At 46.2% G+C, this 17262-nt stretch overlaps 6 protein-coding genes and 1 non-coding gene across 7 annotated transcripts; 2 read left to right on the plus strand and 5 right to left on the minus strand.

Moving 5' to 3' along the window:
• Positions 1-2: 2 nt before the first annotated feature.
• Positions 3-1194, minus strand: F4822DRAFT_445740 (uncharacterized protein; the record flags this gene model as incomplete). Its single annotated transcript, XM_051463418.1, has 4 exons — positions 3-504; positions 562-866; positions 943-1067; positions 1143-1194. The coding sequence occupies 4 exons, from the start codon at positions 1192-1194 to the stop codon at positions 3-5; spliced, it is 984 nt and encodes a 327-aa protein (XP_051311654.1).
• Positions 1195-1283: 89 nt separating this feature from the next.
• On the plus strand, positions 1284-2549 carry F4822DRAFT_432742 (uncharacterized protein; the record flags this gene model as incomplete). Its single annotated transcript, XM_051461704.1, has 3 exons — positions 1284-1519; positions 1872-2173; positions 2266-2549. The coding sequence occupies 3 exons, from the start codon at positions 1284-1286 to the stop codon at positions 2547-2549; spliced, it is 822 nt and encodes a 273-aa protein (XP_051311655.1).
• A 103-nt stretch (positions 2550-2652) lies between these two features.
• F4822DRAFT_432743 (uncharacterized protein) lies at positions 2653-3163 on the minus strand (the record flags this gene model as incomplete). Its single annotated transcript, XM_051461705.1, has 2 exons — positions 2653-3014; positions 3088-3163. The coding sequence occupies 2 exons, from the start codon at positions 3161-3163 to the stop codon at positions 2653-2655; spliced, it is 438 nt and encodes a 145-aa protein (XP_051311656.1).
• Positions 3164-3551: 388 nt separating this feature from the next.
• F4822DRAFT_356744 (S-adenosyl-L-methionine-dependent methyltransferase) lies at positions 3552-4732 on the minus strand. Its single transcript, XM_051456045.1, has one exon. It carries the CDS (start codon positions 4495-4497, stop codon positions 3643-3645), a length of 855 nt encoding a protein of 284 aa, XP_051311657.1. The 5' UTR covers positions 4498-4732; the 3' UTR covers positions 3552-3642.
• A 2063-nt stretch (positions 4733-6795) lies between these two features.
• Positions 6796-8326, minus strand: F4822DRAFT_356764 (uncharacterized protein). Its single transcript, XM_051456046.1, has 2 exons — positions 8127-8326; positions 6796-8065 (listed from the first exon to the last, which is right to left on the minus strand). Exons 1-2 carry the CDS (start codon positions 8199-8201, stop codon positions 7004-7006), a joined length of 1137 nt encoding a protein of 378 aa, XP_051311658.1. The 5' UTR covers positions 8202-8326; the 3' UTR covers positions 6796-7003.
• Positions 8327-15694: 7368 nt separating this feature from the next.
• On the plus strand, positions 15695-16702 carry F4822DRAFT_438355 (Alpha/Beta hydrolase protein; the record flags this gene model as incomplete). Its single annotated transcript, XM_051462505.1, has 1 exon — positions 15695-16702. One exon carries the CDS (start codon positions 15695-15697, stop codon positions 16700-16702), a length of 1008 nt encoding a protein of 335 aa, XP_051311659.1.
• A 298-nt stretch (positions 16703-17000) lies between these two features.
• On the minus strand, positions 17001-17089 carry F4822DRAFT_t107. The gene has a single exon. It is a non-coding gene; the product is annotated as a tRNA-Lys (tRNA).
• Positions 17090-17262: the final 173 nt, after the last annotated feature.

A 17262-nucleotide genomic window follows, 5' to 3' on the forward strand; every position in this document is an offset into this window, starting at 1 on the left:
AGCTAAACTTGGGGCAGGGGAGACTCGCCGCCGTCGTACTGGTTCACCAAGGGTTTGTGGTATATCGCAGGGCTGTTGGCGGCCAACTTTGTAGTTGATCCCATGTTCTCCATGGGGATGCGACGGCCAGGAAATGACTCGATGTCAACCGAGTATTCCATCTCGCGCTCAATCCCAACTTTTGATTCGCCCTTTGAGTTGCCGAAGCGGCGCGCCCATGATGTGAACCGCGAGTAATTCGATGATGCGCTGGAGCTCGTGGACATCTTGGAATGCTTGAGGGAACGGATTCCAGAGAGACTCGCAAGTTGAAGAAAAGAGGCGTTAAAAATACGTCGTGTCGCCGGTTGCAAAGCGGGGAGGCACGCGTCGACGATCCCAAGGGTAATTTCAAGTCCAGACCACAAAGCATCGTCGACAACCGTTACGGTAAAGTTCATCTGGGCCTCAGGCGTGGAGAATTTGACTACGTGGTATGTTCGCCATGCTGTAGCGAAACAGACACTAAACCATTCATCAGCTCATCATGCGAAACAATACCGCTACGTTCGCAGCACTCACAAAATACCCAAACCAAAAACAAAGCTGAGGGCAAATTTCCGCCGCGTGCTCATATGCAAAGTCCAAAGCATAGGCATCGGGAGAATTAGGATACAGACATCCAGAACAAGATTGAAGATGGCGCTGAGAAGGAATTTGAGTCCGAGGTTGCCGCAATGCTGTGTCACATCTGAACCAAGCTCCCAGTTAAACCTGAAAGGGCGGCAGGTAGCAAACCAGGCAACGGTGCAAGCAATCAGGTAGGCCACCGCTGCCGCCTCAAAGAAGTATACGGTGAAGCGGAACTTTCTCACAGTGTAGAAGACCTGCAATATAAAATCGAGAATGGAGAGGCGGACAAATGAGTTGGCTCAGCTTTGCAAGAGCCAACCCACCAAAAACGTCTAGAAGATACTTAGCGGAGCTTAGAGCAAGGAGGTAGCCAAGAGTAGTTACCTTGCGGATGAGTAGTCGCTGAGCAGGAGCCACCTCGGTGATTTCGTAGCCAAGACTGCCACGGTCGGCCGCTGAGCAGGGAAGTAAGCCTCGTATTAATGAAGAATAGATGTAGTACAATCTTTGTATATTGAGTCTCACCTAACTAGCAAAGCGCAAAATAGCCCGTTCCGAAAGTAGCAGCGATGAAGATAGCATAGTCAGAAAGCCTCCAAGAAATATTTTTCATATGTCGTGCCCAGACTCTGAGGCCGATGGCGATCAGCCCCAGGACGTAGAACGAAGTGATGGGACCGACCAAGAGAACGGCTCCTGCGCTCATAGGAACTTTAGAAGGGTCAATCCAGCCTCCTGGTGGAGCTACCATCAATGGATTTAGGGGAGCGGCCGACGTTGCGCCGCCTGGTGCTGGTGTGGTACCGCTCATGGTCGAGCTGTATGAGGATCAACTACGGACACAAGACGAGCAATATCCAGGACAGAGAGAATTCGAACAAAGAGGGAAGACCAAAGCCGCCTGGCAGTGTATAAAAGCGGGCGAGATGGCAGGATTCGGAGATGAAGCACGGCGTATCGGGGTTTCAACTCTTTGAATATCCGCCCTTGGGTGTCGTGCAGAGAGACTAATATTTAGATAGGTTCGTGATTACTTGGAAGTACCTAGGTGCTGTGCTGGTACGCACTCTATCTACGCTAAATATGGCAGTAATACATCCGGAACATGCGCTGTTTTTCTTTTGTCCCATTTTATATACACATCTCAGACAGCCTCTCTTCCTTGTATCACCTTCCTGCTTCTCCCTTGCATTACCTTTCTTCCCCTACCCTCCGAGGTGGCTATTATCGGAGGAGGCCTAGCTGACCGACACTCCTAGCGCTAACACGGCTCAACAGGGTTTCATTCTTGCGCTTGCGTTGCACCGTCTTAATATACCATCTACGGTCTTTGAAGCACGATCTGAAAATTACAAGCAAGGCGGGGGGCTCATGCTCTCCCCGAATGCCTTGCGCGCCCTTGAAAGTCTTGGCCTGTATGAGCGCTTGCGTGTCAGAGCACTGCAATTTGACAAGCTTCACTTCAAGAATGATAAAGATGAGACCACAGACATCTATTATTTTGGCTCTAAGGTTATGTATGGCTATCCAGCCGTCCGCGTCATGCGCAAGGAGTTGCTAGGTGAGATATTGGTAATGTTGCGGGAACGCAGCATACCAGTCCATTTTGACCGTACGTTGGCCACCGTTGATTCTAATGGCTCTAATCGCAAGGTCAAAAGCCTAGATACGCGGGCATACTAGGCATCAGTTGCGTTGTACAGCGGTCACAGCTCCGCATCCCTAAGGATTATGGCTTGCCTGCGATCGCCATGGGTAAGCCAGGAGGCCTTTTGGTTGTTCCCCAGAAGCCCGACGGCTCCGAAGTTTACGTCGGGGCACAACGACCGTTTGTAGAATTGGATGATTGGAACATCCTCCGTGAGGACAAGCAGAAGCTCTATGACATGGTCCATGAAAACCAGTTCGATTGGCCAGATGTTATACAATCATATTGAACATCACATCTTCCTCGCTGACATTCGTAAAGCCCGCCTCCTCTAGCAAATCCTTAAGTAATTTACCAATGTGCCACTCGGCACCGACTACTCCTGCAACACCTTACATCAGCCGGAGCATGTCACTATACGCAGGCGTTCGATCTTCATTGACAATGTCAGGTGGGAAGTCCATAGTTCCTTCACTGATCTGAACCCAACCACCAGGTTTGACTATGGAGTAGAGGTGAGAAATGGAGGGAGAAGGGTTGGGACCCGCGCCAAGAATGGTTAGGCGTTGATGAACAAGGTCGAACTGGTCATGTTGAGACTCGGGCCATGGCTTTTTGATGTTTTGAACGGTAAAGGTCACGTTCTGGGGGGTCGATTGAGGGAAAGGTGCTAGGTTCAGATCAGTGCCGACGAATTCGTGGGTACCAGCCGAAAGAGGCGGCAATGAAGTAGCGAGATCCAAGAGCCAAGTTCCTGGATTAGGAATATAATTCGGAATAAAACTGTGGAAAGTATACACAGTTGCGGTAGTTGCGCTTTTACTTACCATCAGCAGTACCACTATCTAGGATCTTAGCTGGCTGAGAGAAGTCCACGGGAGCCCGAACGAGCTTGCCGCCCATGGCATCTTTGATATGAAATGATTGCTAGCTAGGCGTTTGCGCCGCCCCCCCTCGCTCTCCATCCAATACTTACTTTCTTGTTTGCCAGCCATTGAGGATGAATATGCGACAGGAAAATTTAAGCATTGGAAGAGCTCAAGTCAATAAGGAAGTTTAATCTTAAGGCTACCCAGCGGGACTATAGTGTTATCCCAGGCCCTCGGTGTCGCCAATGCCGACCGTCGGGGTGGGTGAGTCGGCATTATACACTATGTTGGCGATTAGCCACGTCTGACACATGCAATTCATATAATACATGATGGTGCATTACTTATAGTAACACATGCCTACGTACAAGCGTAATGCATTTCACTCCTGCGCGCTATTGTGAACTGATCTGTGTTGAATACCTAGGTATTATCGGGATATTCACTCTTATGGGCTATGGCTTCTGCGTAGGAGACCCCATTCCTATCTGTGTAGGTGCGCTCAAATTTGCCCTACTTAGTAGCCAAGAGGACGTACGCCTCAAACTTGATACCCCCAAACTGCTCAATCTCTTCCTTTACAGCCTGACTCACCGACTCCGTCCACCGAGCCTCCTCCTCCTCCGTGTACCCCTCCCGCGCCTTCTTCATCATAGGCCCGGACATAAGCGCCGTAAGACCAGTTACATTTTCATCATCAGTAACGACCAACGTCTTATCAACCCTCGTGATCTTATCCTTAGCAAAACCACCCTCCTCAACCACCTTCTGCAATTCTCCGTCTTCGTAGAATTGCGGACTTGGCGTCGGCATAAGCGGTAGATCCGGACGAATCTTCTTCTGCGCCGCGTGTACTATGTACATAGGAGCGAAGCGACGCCAGCACGTCACAATCGCGAGGCCACCTGGGCGGAGCGTGCGGTACGTCTCACGGATGACGTCAACAGGGCGGATGAAAGTGAAGATGCTGAAGTTGTTAATTGAGTGGGTGAAATGATTATCAGGAATGGACGACAAGTCCTGCGAGTCCAACTCCTTGCAATCCACATGAGGAAGTGGAGAGGAGGCCAGGGATTCACGTGCGGCATTTAACATCATGGCGGCGTTGTCCGAGACTAGTAGCTCTTTTGGTAGTTGGTCCTTGGGAAGGTGGGCGACGAGTGCCGCGGCGCCGATCCCCGGCCCCGCGGCAGTGTCGTGGACAACCGAGTCCAAGCCGATAGGGTGGGCGGATGTCTGGACATGGTCGGAGATGACGTCGACTAAGATGTTGAGTGTTGAGTGACCTGTCTGACGGACGTAGATGCTGGCGAACTTGGTGAAGTAGTCAGGAAGGGGGAGATGCGGGTGCTGGGTTTCTGAGGCCATCGTGAGAACAAGTTACTGTTACTTAGCTTAGAGGTAGATAGAACAAGAGCGTAAAAAGGATGCAAATGAAATCTAAAATACGACGGAAGACAAGGAAATTTAAGAAGGGAATTAGTTTGTTGTTTTATAGAGAGCTCTATGTAAGGGAGATGAGATGGAAACTAACCCTCGAGACTGATGAATCTCGCCCTGTCGGATATAGCGCCCTCGCTCTATATCAAACACAGCAGACCCATCCAGCGAATGCATGTTGGAAGCATTATATTAATCCAGGCCTAGCTGAAAGATATTAAGAATTCATATTACACTATTATAGCGCTTACTTTGCAGGACTTGTCCTAGTATAATCGCACGTTGAGTCTAGTTAGTAGCGACTCGCGAGAGAAATGAAATACAAAGAAAAACTGCGGGGTAATTAAGTGTCCAAATTAATCAAAAGACACCGAGATGAGAAACAGGCAATACAATTTACTACTTTGTCACTCTGCGGTTCCTTAACGCATAAAAATCGTAAAAATTCGTACTTAGGACGAAAATGTTTACTTTTTCATATAATTTATCATACGTACGGAGAGATTGTTCAACTAACATAAAACGAGAAGATATGGCAGAGTGGACTTGAAGTGCTCAAATTCCATCAGTTCCATATAAATCATACGTGAACCAATGAGGATTGAATCAGCTTAAGCTTCAACTTACTATAACGGATTCAAAATATTCACAGTAAAAATTTATATACTGGTTATTTCTATCATTTATCTGCATTTTAAATCCAATTGAAAATCCCTAGGGACTCTAGTTGTAGAAATATTGTAAAGTGACAACCTTGGTAGCAGCAGCACCGTTATTTTCGTGTGTATTCTAAGGTGGGCCAGGTATTTCTTGGCCCTCACTCACCAAGACGAGGATCAATTCTCCTAGCACAAAAATATCAACAGCAATAGCAACATAACATAATAAAGAGTTATTCCAGAGTATAAAAATTGGAAAATGGCTTCATAAATACAAGTACCCTTTTACACCGAAGCCGATATATCCATACAATGGCATGACTTATACCCAACCAGTACAGGGACACGTCAGCCCCTAAGCATTAGATTCAGTACCTAAATAATAGGATAAAGGTTCTCACGGCGCGAGTCTATTCATAGCCCTATACCTAAATTCACCAGATCATACCATTTATACATTCGCGTATGAGATGGTTTGAAATCATAACGATAAATGTGTACCATCGGATGCGCCTTGGATGGGTAGGTGTTCATATGAAAATTCGACTGGTTGGTGTTTGGTGGGGGTGATAGCAACGCCCCTGAAAGCGCGTAAAATCCTCATGGGCGCTTTGATGTTTCCCAGCACAAGACATCTTACCATTGAAAATTGGGAGTAGTGTTAGACTAATTAGAGTCAGCGAATGTCTGCTCTACGATACTATCGTGGGTGTAGTAGGTGTGTAGGTGACGCGACCCCTTTTAGCTTCACGGGCGTAGGGCGGACTCGCGTAGCCTTAACAATTGCAACCATCCCGCCAAAATCCATTAGACATGAAGTGCGACAACATCAATCTCATCACCAATTCAATTACTTAGGTACCACAGAAATCAATATAAGAGCACGCACGTATTCGAATTGTGATTTCATTATTTTCCCTATTTTTAATGTACCCCAGAATGAGCGGTTAACGGAGGGAATACATTAAGACATGATCAAATCGATATCTTCCTATCCCAACCTCGATCCCGATCCAAACTCCCAAATAATTGCGAGTGTTCCGTGGGGAATTTTACTAGTTTTCGTTGTTTGCGCCTCGACTATCACCGTTGAGTATGGTTTTCGTGTATATCTTCTCTACCTCCCAACCCCGACCTTCGGGGCGACTTATATCGTCCAAACCCCCTGAATATCTCTAAGGTGTGCAAGCCAGCTGTCATAAGTATGTTCAAACTCATAAGAGTTAGATGAGGAGCTAGCCACCCTTGCGCCTGATAGCAAGTGCATGAACATCTCAATAATATCCAAGTTCAAGTGGCGGCAAGCATCGAGCTTCACAATCCGTCGCCCTCCCAAATTCCCCTTCTCCGTTTTTGCCATGGTATCATCATCAGAATATTAAGCGATATAGTGAGAAGACTTAGCTAGATCGCCTCATCATCCCCTCATTCAGTGCAGTCGTAAACGACGATATACCTTCCCAATCCGTAATCTCTCCCTGGACGTAAATCGTGTACATACGTGTGAAGCGTAGAAGTAGTAAAATTAAAATATCATATTGGAGATAGAAAACGCCGACCTGAGAGATTTTGAGAACCGAGAATCAAACGCTTTCATGCAAATCGAACCAAAATGCTCAAACCCTGATAGGCATAAATGAATAAATGACGTGCATGACGCGTGGTATCTCCGATAAAAAAGAAGAACGCCGGACCAACCCGGTGGAAAGCTTTTAGTGTATATGTGGAATGTGTGTGATATTGGGACATATACAGATGACATCGTGAAAGGCAAATTATTGCTCTGAACCGAAGTCAATCAAGCTTTCCCATCCCTCTCCAGCATTACCACATGCAGGTGTACCTAGGCGGCTATAGCTGCCGGTTGGAATGTCCAACAGATCCATTGAGCCATCTATCGATGACAGGAAGTTGTCATCTTGAATGGGGGCATCATGTGGCGAGAAAGTGTCTGTTGAAAGGTCGAGATTCGTCTTAGAGCTGTCTTGCTGTGCTGTGGTATCGCCCGGGTAAGGTCCAAACATCTGGAAAGCTGAAGCGTTGTCGCCCATAAAATGCATCGCCATCGGATCATTCATATCAATATTGGCCATCATCTTGACCTCATTGGGTAATTCTGACGTGAAAGCAGAAGATGATGTAGATTGCTGCGCTAACTGTGGATCCAAGTGGAGAGGAGGGAAGGCAGTGGTCGGAGTCTGAAAAGGTGTACTCTTCGATTCAGACGCGTCTATATCGGTCGAAGAGGCGGGAGTTAAGGCGGGTGGTGATGAGATGGTTGTAGCAGCAGAATTGGACATAGGACTTCCAACTGTGGTGGAATCTCTCCTACTGAATTGGGACTGCGACGAAACGGAATGCGTCCGGGTTGCCGGCGAGCTTTGGCTAGATCCTGATGTTGAAAGTCGTTGTTGGAAGGTACCGTCGCTGTTCATGAGCGGACCCATGTACGCGGAGTTGTTGAGGTGTTGCTGGTACGCCATGGCACTTGGGAATGACTCGCTAAAAAGGCGATTAACCTCATTATAGCGAGCCATGGTGGCCATCGCAGCCTGTGTCGTGATGTAGGCATTCACACGATGGTTCATGTCTGGGGAGTTCGTCTGCAAATGAGCAGTAAGGTACTTGTAGTGGCGTGGAATTTCGTCCTCTTCCTCCTCATACATTTCTTCCTTTAGCACGATCTCTTCGCTCACTTTCAGACCCCGACCAGTTCGTCTTCGGTGGATCTCAGATGCCTGGCGAGCGGATTGTACTCTAGCTTCTAGGCTTCGGTCGGCACGTCTCGATGCGGCAATGTACGCTCTCTCCTGGTTTTCTTCATGAGACCGTTCGGTCTGTGGCAAGTTAGATTTTGGCTCGAGATGGGTAGATATAGTAGGTTAACATCGAACTTACCTTCTGTGCCTTTACAGGCGGGGCTCTTTCATTTGCCGGCATTGCGGATGATGAATCAAAAGACCTCTTCGGCATGGGTTACTAAAAACAAAGAACTTGTTGACGAAAGTGGTGGTAGGAGTGAAATTCGATTCTTGAAGGTTGATATGGTTCAATCTCCAAAGTTGACAAAACTTGGCGAACAAACAAGTCGTAGAACGTTTGATTTCTTGGGTAGGCAACTCCAGCTGGCTTTTTGTGTTATATAAGTCCTTCGAGAAGAGCAGTAACTTTTCAGATTCACAAGATACTGCAGTCAGGCGGGGGTTTCGGGCCTCGTTGGCATATGCAGCTCAAAAGGCAAATAAAAAAGGGTTGTATGTCGTACGCCGTTGGACCAAGTGACTTGCAACTTTCAATGATACGCCGAAGAGCGATGCTCCCTGTCTATCGGATGATAAATAGCCTAGGAAGGATATCAAGTCACAATCGACGGCGAAGAAATCAGGTTGTAAGTCTGGATGTTAAGTTTGTATGCGTATATCGGTTGATTCTTTTCGATTTCAAATGTTTGACTTCTCTCCCTCGCAGTTCTTTTGCTAATATGTTGTGTTCACTTTCGGTGTGTTTGCGTAGTGTCGTTAACTTCCTATTATGGAATGCTGACTTGTATGAAGTAGTTGCGACTAGTTAAAAACAGCTGTATGACTAAATCGTGCAAACTAATCCTTCAAGTTATAATTCTTCTCTTCCAAACACTATCTGGAAATAGGTGGACGAGATAAGACAACTTGAAGTCTGTGATACTTCATGGGTTATGATATGATGATAATGTATGAGATAGTTTGGTGTGTTGGGGTTGTTTGACTTGAGCGTGTTTGGACAAGTGACAGTAGAAAAGCTTAAGCGTGTCTGGAACTGAATTGGGAAGGTATTGGCAGTGATAATAAGTTAAAGTATTAAAGTAGAAACTGTAACAAGAGATATGAGAGGGAATTCTGAAGCCGAAAGGAAAAGAAGAGGGAAGGAAGAAACAATATACATATACAGGAATGGGATTTCCCATGTCCCATGTCCCATTCGGAATCGCGAACATTATGGAAGGTAGGAGGTACATACAACATACATCAGATACATCAGATACGTACATCAAATGAAGTAGGAAATGCTCCAATTGCGTAACATGAACATACCTTGTTCATACCTTGTTGAGGTACATGGTAACCAATGTTCTTTCCGATTGAAAGCTAGAACAGGGATTCTAGCTTTCCTGATGCGGGAGAATGTCGAGGTGGCGATCGATCGCGATTGAGAATAGTGGGAACCAATCAGATAGTACCAATCCACTAAGACGGCGCAGGGATCTTACCGTCATGGCTTGTTGATAGTGCTTTAAGTAGTCCTTAAAATGGTTTAGATTCGTCTAGGTCCAGAGCCTTAGTCTTTATAGCTTCCCCCGCTGTTCTTTTTTGTGCATGTACCTATGTATTTCTAGTAGCTTGTGCAGTAGTAGCAACGGTACTTGGATCCATTCCATTCATCTTTTTTTTATGTAGGCATTTAATTATTATTGCCTTTCTAGCTTCTATATTTTATGGATGGTAACAGTAACAACTGGTTGTAGCTAGAATATTCCCCTGGAGTTTAGGGTGAAACGGGGAGAATAACATAGTGTGCTCTGTTTGTAGGCACACAAAAATTCAGCTTGATACGTTTGATACTCGGGGTTACGCATTTCTACCTGCCTGCTTACGTATATTGGGTATATTGGACCTGGGTTGACATAGATTGATATGCGGGTGTGATATCCGGCTCGATGGGATAGATCTGGCTGAACTTCACCAAATGATGTAAATTGCCAGTGATCAACGGCACTATAGCGTTCGCAACACGTTTCCAAGGTATAAGATGGAGGGTTAGGTGAAGGATCTACTTGGCATCCCACCTACCACCTACCCTTCCCCCCTCCAAAACAAAATCGAAACGGTGTAGCAATCCAATCAGAGGTTGAGATAATGTGAGAGAATTTCCTATGTAGGTAGGTAGACAGTGCGGATCACCTCGACAAACACAAGCGATTGGGTTCCAAATTATACGAAAATGATGGAAGATTGAACGTTTTGCGTAGAAATTTCGTAATAGTGTTAAAACCGAACACGACGCAATTGTTACCTAAAAACAACGTCAATTCTTAAATTCGTTGCTAACGTAGCATAGCTATAGATACTATAGATTCTATCTATACCGTACGTAGTAAAGGAGAAACCCTTAAATCCCTAAATAAGCGCTGATCTTTTAAGCTCTTTTTTTTCTCTCTTTCATTAGGTATGGTACTCCGCCTATCCGCCTGCCGCTCTCCTTCCGCTGACCCCACCAGGCTTAAGAGTCCCATGTTCCGCCCCCTTAAGCAAAGCATAGCTCAAAGTACCTCGGTAGCTAGAAATTTGATACATCAAATACAATATCTATGTACCTAGCATTTTTTAAAATGGATTTGAGTTTTATCTTCTATTCCACCCGCAGCAAATGCTCCTCGAAGAAATACCAGAATAATGAAATTTAATATAAAGAGGAATCAATAAAAAAGAAAGCAAATCTAGACTCCTTACCATCCGGAACTTACCTCCACTAACAACGCCCAACGGCATTTTCCAATTTCCCATCTTACATCTCAAAGAAATCGGGAGAAATATTATGTGTCACGTTGATATCGAACCAGGCAGCCTGGCAGCCTTCCTACAATATTTCCATTGTTACAATCCGGAGCTTTTGCTGCGAACTGTACGAGGTAGACATATGTATTTGCATGCATACATGCAACTTTACATGCCACTGAGGAGCAATGAGGAGAAACGAGGGACCACCCGCAATGGTAAGAAGATTCTTTCACCGTCGTTTAAGCCCCTTTGTCTGGAACTGTATGGAACTTCAAAGTTTACTTTCAGCCTCGCGACAGACCAATGAAATGTCACCAAGGAAGAAGCATCGTGATATGAACTCCACTGATAACAAGAAACACTCTTGGTACCACCATATCAAAATGAAAATAGGACCAAGTTTTTCCTAGTTACGGGAATAGCCTAGCATCCGAAGCAGCGGCAGCAACACCAAGCATGATTTAGATGGCCTGCACATGCAGGTGTGGACGTGTCCATGTACGCCCCCATGCTGCTATGTATGCCCATGTGCCCCGGAGGAGGGATATGGGTAGGTAGGTTAAGGCCAGGTAAGGGCAGGTTAGTGGATAAGGTAGGCTGGATAGGCTGGGTGGAAGATTCGATCGAGAACGGATTTCAGCAATTTCAACGATTGCCATCATATTTTTCGATGAGTGACATCAGCCGTAGAATCCGAGTGCGGATCCAGTTGACATGAAACAGACGAACCAGACCGTACCAAAAGGTGCCAAAGGGGAGAAGCTGACTGTCGCGTCTTTTTGCTATTTCCACTCCTTTCCTAAAAAGGAAATATCGTCTTGGGTTGTCTAAGCATTCCGGAGCAAATTGTCCGCAGTCAAGACGTCTCAGCTGTCGGTACATTGAGCCTTAACAATTTTTTTTAAGAATCCCCACTTCCAATAAGGTTCCATAACTCTTACAATTCTTGGAAAGCAGGGATACGAATTATTTACCGAAGCATTCCCGCCAGCCCGCTAAGCCATCTGTGGCGGTGTGGCTAAGAAATCGGCCTTATTTCTCCTTCTCATTTGCAGCTTTAAAAAAAAATTCATCCCGTGGTCACCAACATACGCAGCTTTGACGTGGCCACCCCCTCAGCGATCGATACGATCAATATGAACAAATTTCTTTCTAACCAAATCAAAGTCCATAGGCCCAACCTGTTTTAAGGTACTTGTTACATACTATTGGACTACGTTACCTATGACCTACTATTAAAACGTTCATCGGACTAAATACCCGGCGTGTTTCGCCCCCCGCTGTCGATCTTGTCCTGAAATCTCGAATATGGCTACACAATTATGGGATTTTGTTCTCACCCTCTCAAAATGCCATGCTAACCTACATGGGATTTACTATCGCCCCCGTCCATCACCTATCATATGCCAAGCTTTTCTGATTTATTATTTTGTCTTACTAGAAGATATCATCTACACTACTACTAACATCCCTACTACCTATCTATCTTAGGTTGAGACGTTTCCAAACTTTTGATGCCTTTGCTTATTGGAGCGAGCTCCGATTACATTGACTTGTCGAAAATAAACTCAGCTATGAATAATTATCTACCCGCGCCCTATCTATTCCCAGGTTAATACCTAATTACTTGGGCATTGATTGGGCCACCCTAGCGGTAATTATGGTTCTTGGATGGGTAGCTGCTGTGTAAGTCACAAATCAATATCTAAGCTGCTAAAGCAAGTACTTTATTAGGCGATCCCTTGCTTGACACGATAGCTCTAAAACCAACGGAGCTTCACAGCACGCGATGTTTGTTTTTTTCGATACGCTCGTTTGTTTATTCTGGGTAATACCAACCTAGCAAGCTTTCTTTTCACAAGGCCGCTCTTTCGACCAGCAGATTTCTCCAGTCTTACATTCTCAACTCACTTATTTTCCATACGCTACATTATATTGTCTTGCGCCGGTGTCCTACTAGGGATCCCATTAGACTGGTCCTCAACAAATCTCCATGCTATTTGATGGAACTTTATCGACTCTAGGCCTTTCATTTACACCGCTATGGCATTTAGATATTTTAAGGGCTCGGTCAATGTTGAGATCTCCGGTAAGATCTTATAGGGCGAATCTCCATCGTACCCAAAGGGGGGACAAGAGATGGGCTGAAGACATGCCGATCCTTCCGCCAGGGGAGATATCCAGTATAATTGCGAAAATTCGCCTCAAATATGTGGACTCATCTCATGTCACGATACCGACGAAAATGATTTCGCTGCACGTTGTCTTTAGAATACTAACAGGCCTAGATGTACTGGGCTTAGAACACGCCTAATTTACACGCACATATTTCATATCACAGGATCATGATTACAGCGTTTGAAGTCACATCAATTTCCTAATCATCGACAAAGAAGCTCACCTCTTACCGGAGAAAATGAACAGAAATATGTAGGGATTGTGACCTATCCGTTATTATATGCCGACAGTAGTCTGAACCATCCCGACTCAGTTCCAGGGGGCACAAGGCTCACTAGATTGTCCCGGGCCTTTCATAGAGGTATCCACATATTTTACAATACCCGTACGAGCAGCGAGAGTACCAAATGATATAACCTATTTACTTCCTAGGTAGCATTGGCGCCTCAAGTTATGGGGTAACACGAAGGGATGCCTCCCTTTGATCCCCCATTTTACGATTAACTACAGCAGCGTATCACCAGCTAGCGTTCTGGTTGTCACAGGATCGCCACCTAATTATGTGCGTGCCCACGAAATAATGATTTCCAGTGGATCGATCGTTATTGTGTTACGTTCTAAGGCATTGTCAAAGTGGAACACTACCGATAGTACAGGCATTCCGGCGTTCAAAGGTATTGTTATTTACTAATCATTGCGAATCTTGGCATTGAGCACCTCCGACCCAAGGCCACGGCTTTGAACCACCATTGGCGCGGAGCTACGTAATGATAGCATCCTTAGCCGTTAGTTCTTTCGATCTCCCGGCAATCTTTCTCCACCGACATGGTTTGGCCCGGGTCGCTCTAGCCTCGTGAGACTTGCCTGTTAAGGGTCTAGTTGTTCGACGTCTTAGCCTCGTCACAACGCGAGTTACCACGACCCGGCGTGACACTCAGTCCGGGGCAATAAATATGCCTTCGAACCTTTTTACTAGTTCAACCTTCGAAGGTCTTTCGTCGAGAGACTAAACGACACCGTTGCTTACCGAATCTATTGCCTCTTTGAGATCCTCCCTCTTGCCCTCCTGCTCGGTCCATGTGCTCCTAGGGCAGATCGATCTGCCCCACAGATATCTAGGAACACGGGTTTGAGTTTAAAGTGAGGGGAGAAGAGGGAGGGGAGATATGGGGCTTTAGCTTCTACCAGCGACCGAATTTAGCTGTCCGGTGGACATGACGTGCGATTAGGTTGTGCGCGGGCTTGCTGCTAGAGAAGGACATGTGATTGATCCAGGTCGCCGAGGCCACTTGTATTTGCCCGTATTCGTGTCTTGCGTGACTCAAGGTGAAGGTCCGGAGGTTTATATGTGCTTGGTAATCACACGTTGAGGTTTGTGTTAGAGAAGTTAGACGATTAGGGTGAAGCATATGAGCCACAGCCCGGTTCTAGAATTGTTATTGGTGGTATGGATTAATAATAGGCAACGCTGCGGCTCGCTCTTTTAAGGCTCTTTAAGATTTCGGTGGGTTATACTTAGCGATGGATTATACCTTACTGTGGCGTGTTAAAGGCTTTACTAAGAACCATGACTGGTGCATGCTGAGAGCTTGATTTTCCAAGGAGTTACGGGAGGTGGCCATTACTGCTGGATGATTGAATTAGCTTCTTGATACGGGTAGGAGAAAGTGGTATACATTTAGATTACGCGATATTATAGGCCCGTACTCCGATATTGCTGATGCAGTCGAGCCGCGTAGTCCGGCGACAGTGAAGCCATCGCCAGCTCAGGTGTACTGACGGGACGGGCATAAAGGGGTGGATTAAAGTATTCTAGACGTAGAATCTCCTACGATCCCTCTCATCCCATTGGCACCCCACTATTTCTCCCTTATACCGCGACTGCACATTGTTTCGAATGGAAAAGTTATCGCGATCCAACCATTTTGGGTATCTAGCATCTTAATCATGAATTATTCGTTCGTATCATCGCCCATAGACATCCCACTTGGGGTATGAGATACTCTGCCAAACTCCGATTCATTTCTCCGTAATCCGTCATCCAGCCTCCAACGATCTTCACGATTACACAAAAATATATAACAAGCACCCACTTCCTTACGTGTGAAATGGCCACGCAGTTCAATTCAATTCAATCAGCAGTCAACCAACAATGGAGATTATTGTTAGTATCGGGTTGTTGGTGTTTTCAATTCCTCCTATTATAGGAAAGTCTCCGATGAGTGATATGCGGGCATCTCGCATTTTAAGGAGATAACAATCGGAGATACTATTTTATATCCCGTTATAGATAATTGCTGAAGAAATGTTGTTGGTCTTGGTTGACTAATCAGAAAATAATAGAATAGGCAGCACCAATGCAATGCACGGGCGTATTGAACACGCAGGCGTCGCTATAGTTAGCCGTATAGGCATATTGATTGGACGATGTAACCATATTTGAATATTTAGGTAGTTAGTGGACGTATGATTATACACTCAGCTATCAAGGGTCTTTTGGTGAAGTAGACCCCTTTGGGTACGACGAAGGATTCACCAACGCAGGGGCACGTACATATGTAACGGCTAGCTCGTATATTGCTCCCCTGTTTGGAAATGTAATTATTCATGGTGGGGGAACATGATAAGAGTATAAAGATGTGAGTGCGCAATCACCAGGTCGTATGAGGATTGCATTCTTCATGCACCAGTAGTACCTGTTAAACATAGCAGTGAAGATAGCAGTAATAGAAATCACCCACCACATACTTGAAAATGAGTGCACCGAAACAACCACGCCAGACCCTAAAATGGGACGCCGAATACGAGGCATGGTTCAAGCCCTTCGCCGCTAACCTCAAAGCGCCCGAATCAACATCCGCAACGGATCTCCGCGAACATTCCAAAGTCACGATGACGATGGCATTCTCACAACTCCCAGCCCGACCCAGCATCAAAACAACACTATACAAAATCCCTTCATACGACGGTGTTGAAATCGACGTCACCCGTTTCGCAACCGCGGAACAGACAGCAGCGACTTTCCCCACCCCGCTCCCAGCCGTGCTATACCTCCACGGCGGCGGCATGGTAACTTCCAGCGTCTCGATATACGCCCCCGTCCTAACCAACCTAGCCGCGACATCTGGAGTCCAGTTCTTCGGCGTAGAATACCGTCTCGCGCCCGAGTACCCCGACCCCACGATCATCGAAGACTGCTACGCGGCACTACTCTGGATCTCCACACACGCATCATCTCTCGGCATCGACTCCTCCCGCCTAGGCGTAATGGGCGACAGCGCAGGCGGTGGTTTGGCAGCAGGCACCACGCTCCTAGCGCGGGACCGCGGATTAGACCCTCCTGTTAAGAATCAGATCCTCGTGTACCCTATGCTCGACGATCGATCCATGGCGCATATGATTAAGAACCCGGGTTCTAGCCAAGTGGAAGAGTTTTCGCTGTACCCTGTTCTGAATTTGTATGTGTATTGGGAGATGTATCTTGGCAAGGAGAACGCGGGTGCTGAGACCGGGGTTAGTCCGTATGCGGCGCCAGGAAGGGCGACGGATTTAAAAGGGTTGCCTAGTACGTATATGGATGTTGGGGGCTTGGATTTGTTTAGAGATGAGTGTGCTACGTTTGCGGCGAGGTTGGCGGCGGCGGATGTTGAGATTGAATTTCATCTTATTCCTGGAGTGCCGCATGGATTTGATGTGGCTACGGAGATTGGTGCTACGAAGAGGGCATATGAAGGACGGATTCGGTGGATAAAAAGTCTGTAAATAGTAAAAATAGCATTGGAATATGAAAATGACCTCAACTCAGTTATTCAGGGATTCATTGAATATGTGAATTCATCATACGCGACATCTCAGAGTCGAAATGAGTAAAAGGATGAATCCACCACCATAATGCTACTAAACATGACGCGGCGTATTAGATATAACTTCGCAAGCAATAAAACTCAAGCGATGCTCAAAATAATAGAATGAAAGAACACAGCATTAAATATATATATATATATATAAATCAAAAAGATAGGTTGATAATCCCAGTGATTCTGGAATGCATCAGGAATTGAGCCCGATGCGGGGGTCGAACCCGCAACCTTGAGATTTGGATCCTCTAATAGTAAGAGTCTCACGCTCTACCGATTGAGCTAACCGGGCCTCGATGTGCGGGTTCCAGGGGACCCGACCTGAGGCGATGAAAATATGTTGAGTTTTTGCGTACTATAACTGTAAAATGTGGTGGTGCGGGGCTAAACTCCGGTTGTCGGACTAAGCAAACTGCACTATAGAAGAGCCGGGGTTAACCGGGCTTAGATCACCGATCAGAGTTG

The sequence above is a fragment of the Hypoxylon trugodes genome (genome assembly GCF_022578975.1).
Source record: "Hypoxylon trugodes strain CBS 135444 unplaced genomic scaffold F4822scaffold_8, whole genome shotgun sequence".
Classification (NCBI taxonomy): Eukaryota; Fungi; Ascomycota; class Sordariomycetes; order Xylariales; family Hypoxylaceae; genus Hypoxylon; species Hypoxylon trugodes.